We start from the raw sequence: 1,539 nt of genomic DNA, 5'->3' as shown, positions 1-1,539 counted from the left end.
TATATGGTCCACGCTTTATATCGTCTATTGTCGTCGCGTTATATGGTCCACGCTTTATATCGCCTATATTGTCGTCTCTTGATATGGTCCACGCTTTATATCGTCTATTGTCGTCGCGTTATATGGTCCACGCTTTATATCGTCTATTGTCGTCGCGTTATATGGTCCACGCTTTATATCGCCTATATTGTCGTCTCTTGATATGGTCCACGCTTTATATCGTCTATTGTCGTCGCGTTATATGGTCCAAGCTTTATATCGTCTATTGTCGTCGCGTTATATGGTCCACGCTTTATATCGCCTATTGTGGTCGCGTTATATGGTCCACGCTTTATATCGTCTATTGTCGTCTCGTTATATGGTCCACGCTTTATATCGTCTATTGTCGTCGCGTTATATGGTCCAGGCTTTATGTCGCCTATTGTCGTCGCGTTATATTGTCCACGCTTTATATCGCCTATTGTCGTCTCGTTATATGGTCCACGCTTTATATCGTCTATTGTCGTCGCGTTATATTGTCCACGCTTTATATCGCTTATTGTCGTCTCGTAATATGGTCCACGCTTTATATCGCCTATTGTCGTCTCGTTATATGGTCCACGCATTATATCGTCTATTGTCGTCTCGCTATATGGTCCACGCTTTATATCGCCTATTGTCGTCGCGTTATATGGTCCACGCATTATATCGTCTATTGTCGTCTCGTGATATGGTTCACGCTTTATATCGCCTATTGTCGTCGCGTTATATGGTCCACGCTTTATATCGTCTATTGTCGTCGCGTTATATGGTCCACGCTTTATATCGCCTATATTGTCGTCTCTTGATATGGTCCACGCTTTATATCGTCTATTGTCGTCTCGCTATATGGTCCACGCTTTATATCGCCTATTGTCGTCGCGTTATATGGTCCACGCATTGTATCGTCTATTGTCGTCTCGTGATATGGTTCACGCTTTATATCACCTATTGTCGTCGCGTTATATGGTCCACGCTTTATATCGTCTATTGTCGTCGCGTTATATGGTCCACGCTTTATATCGCCTATTGTCGTCGCGTTATATTGTCCACGCTTTATATCGCCTATTGTCGTCTCGTTATATGGTCCACGCTTTATATCGTCTATTGTCATCGCGGTATATTGTCCACGCTTTATATCGCCTATTGTCGTCTCGTTATATGGTCCACGCTTTATATCGCCAATTGTCGTCTCGTTATATGGTCCACGCATTATATCGTCTATTGTCGTCTCGTTATATGGTCCACGCTTTATATCGCCTATTGTCGTCGCGTTATATGGTCCACGCATTATATCGTCTATTGTCGTCTCGTGATATGGTCCACGCTTTATATCGCCTATTGTCGTCGCGTTATATTGTCCACGCTTTATATCGCCTATTGTCGTCTTTTGATATGGTCAACGCTTTATATCGTCTATATTGTCGTCTCCTGATATGGTCCACGCTTTAAATCGCCAAATGTCGTCGCGTTATATGGTCCACGCTTTATATCGCCTATTATCGGCGCATCGGTTAATAT

At 43.1% G+C, this 1,539-nt stretch overlaps 1 protein-coding gene across 1 annotated transcript; it reads right to left on the bottom strand.

Annotated features, from left to right (window-relative positions):
- Positions 1-808: 808 nt before the first annotated feature.
- On the bottom strand, positions 809-1,309 carry LOC128225850 (uncharacterized). The gene has a single exon (XM_052935747.1). It carries the CDS (start codon positions 1,307-1,309, stop codon positions 809-811), a length of 501 nt encoding a protein of 166 aa, XP_052791707.1.
- Positions 1,310-1,539: the final 230 nt, after the last annotated feature.

Source organism: Mya arenaria, chromosome 3 (assembly GCF_026914265.1).
Source record: "Mya arenaria isolate MELC-2E11 chromosome 3, ASM2691426v1".
Lineage (NCBI taxonomy): Eukaryota > Metazoa > Mollusca > Bivalvia > Myida > Myidae > Mya > Mya arenaria.
This window is presented reverse-complemented; position numbering and strand designations above follow the sequence as displayed.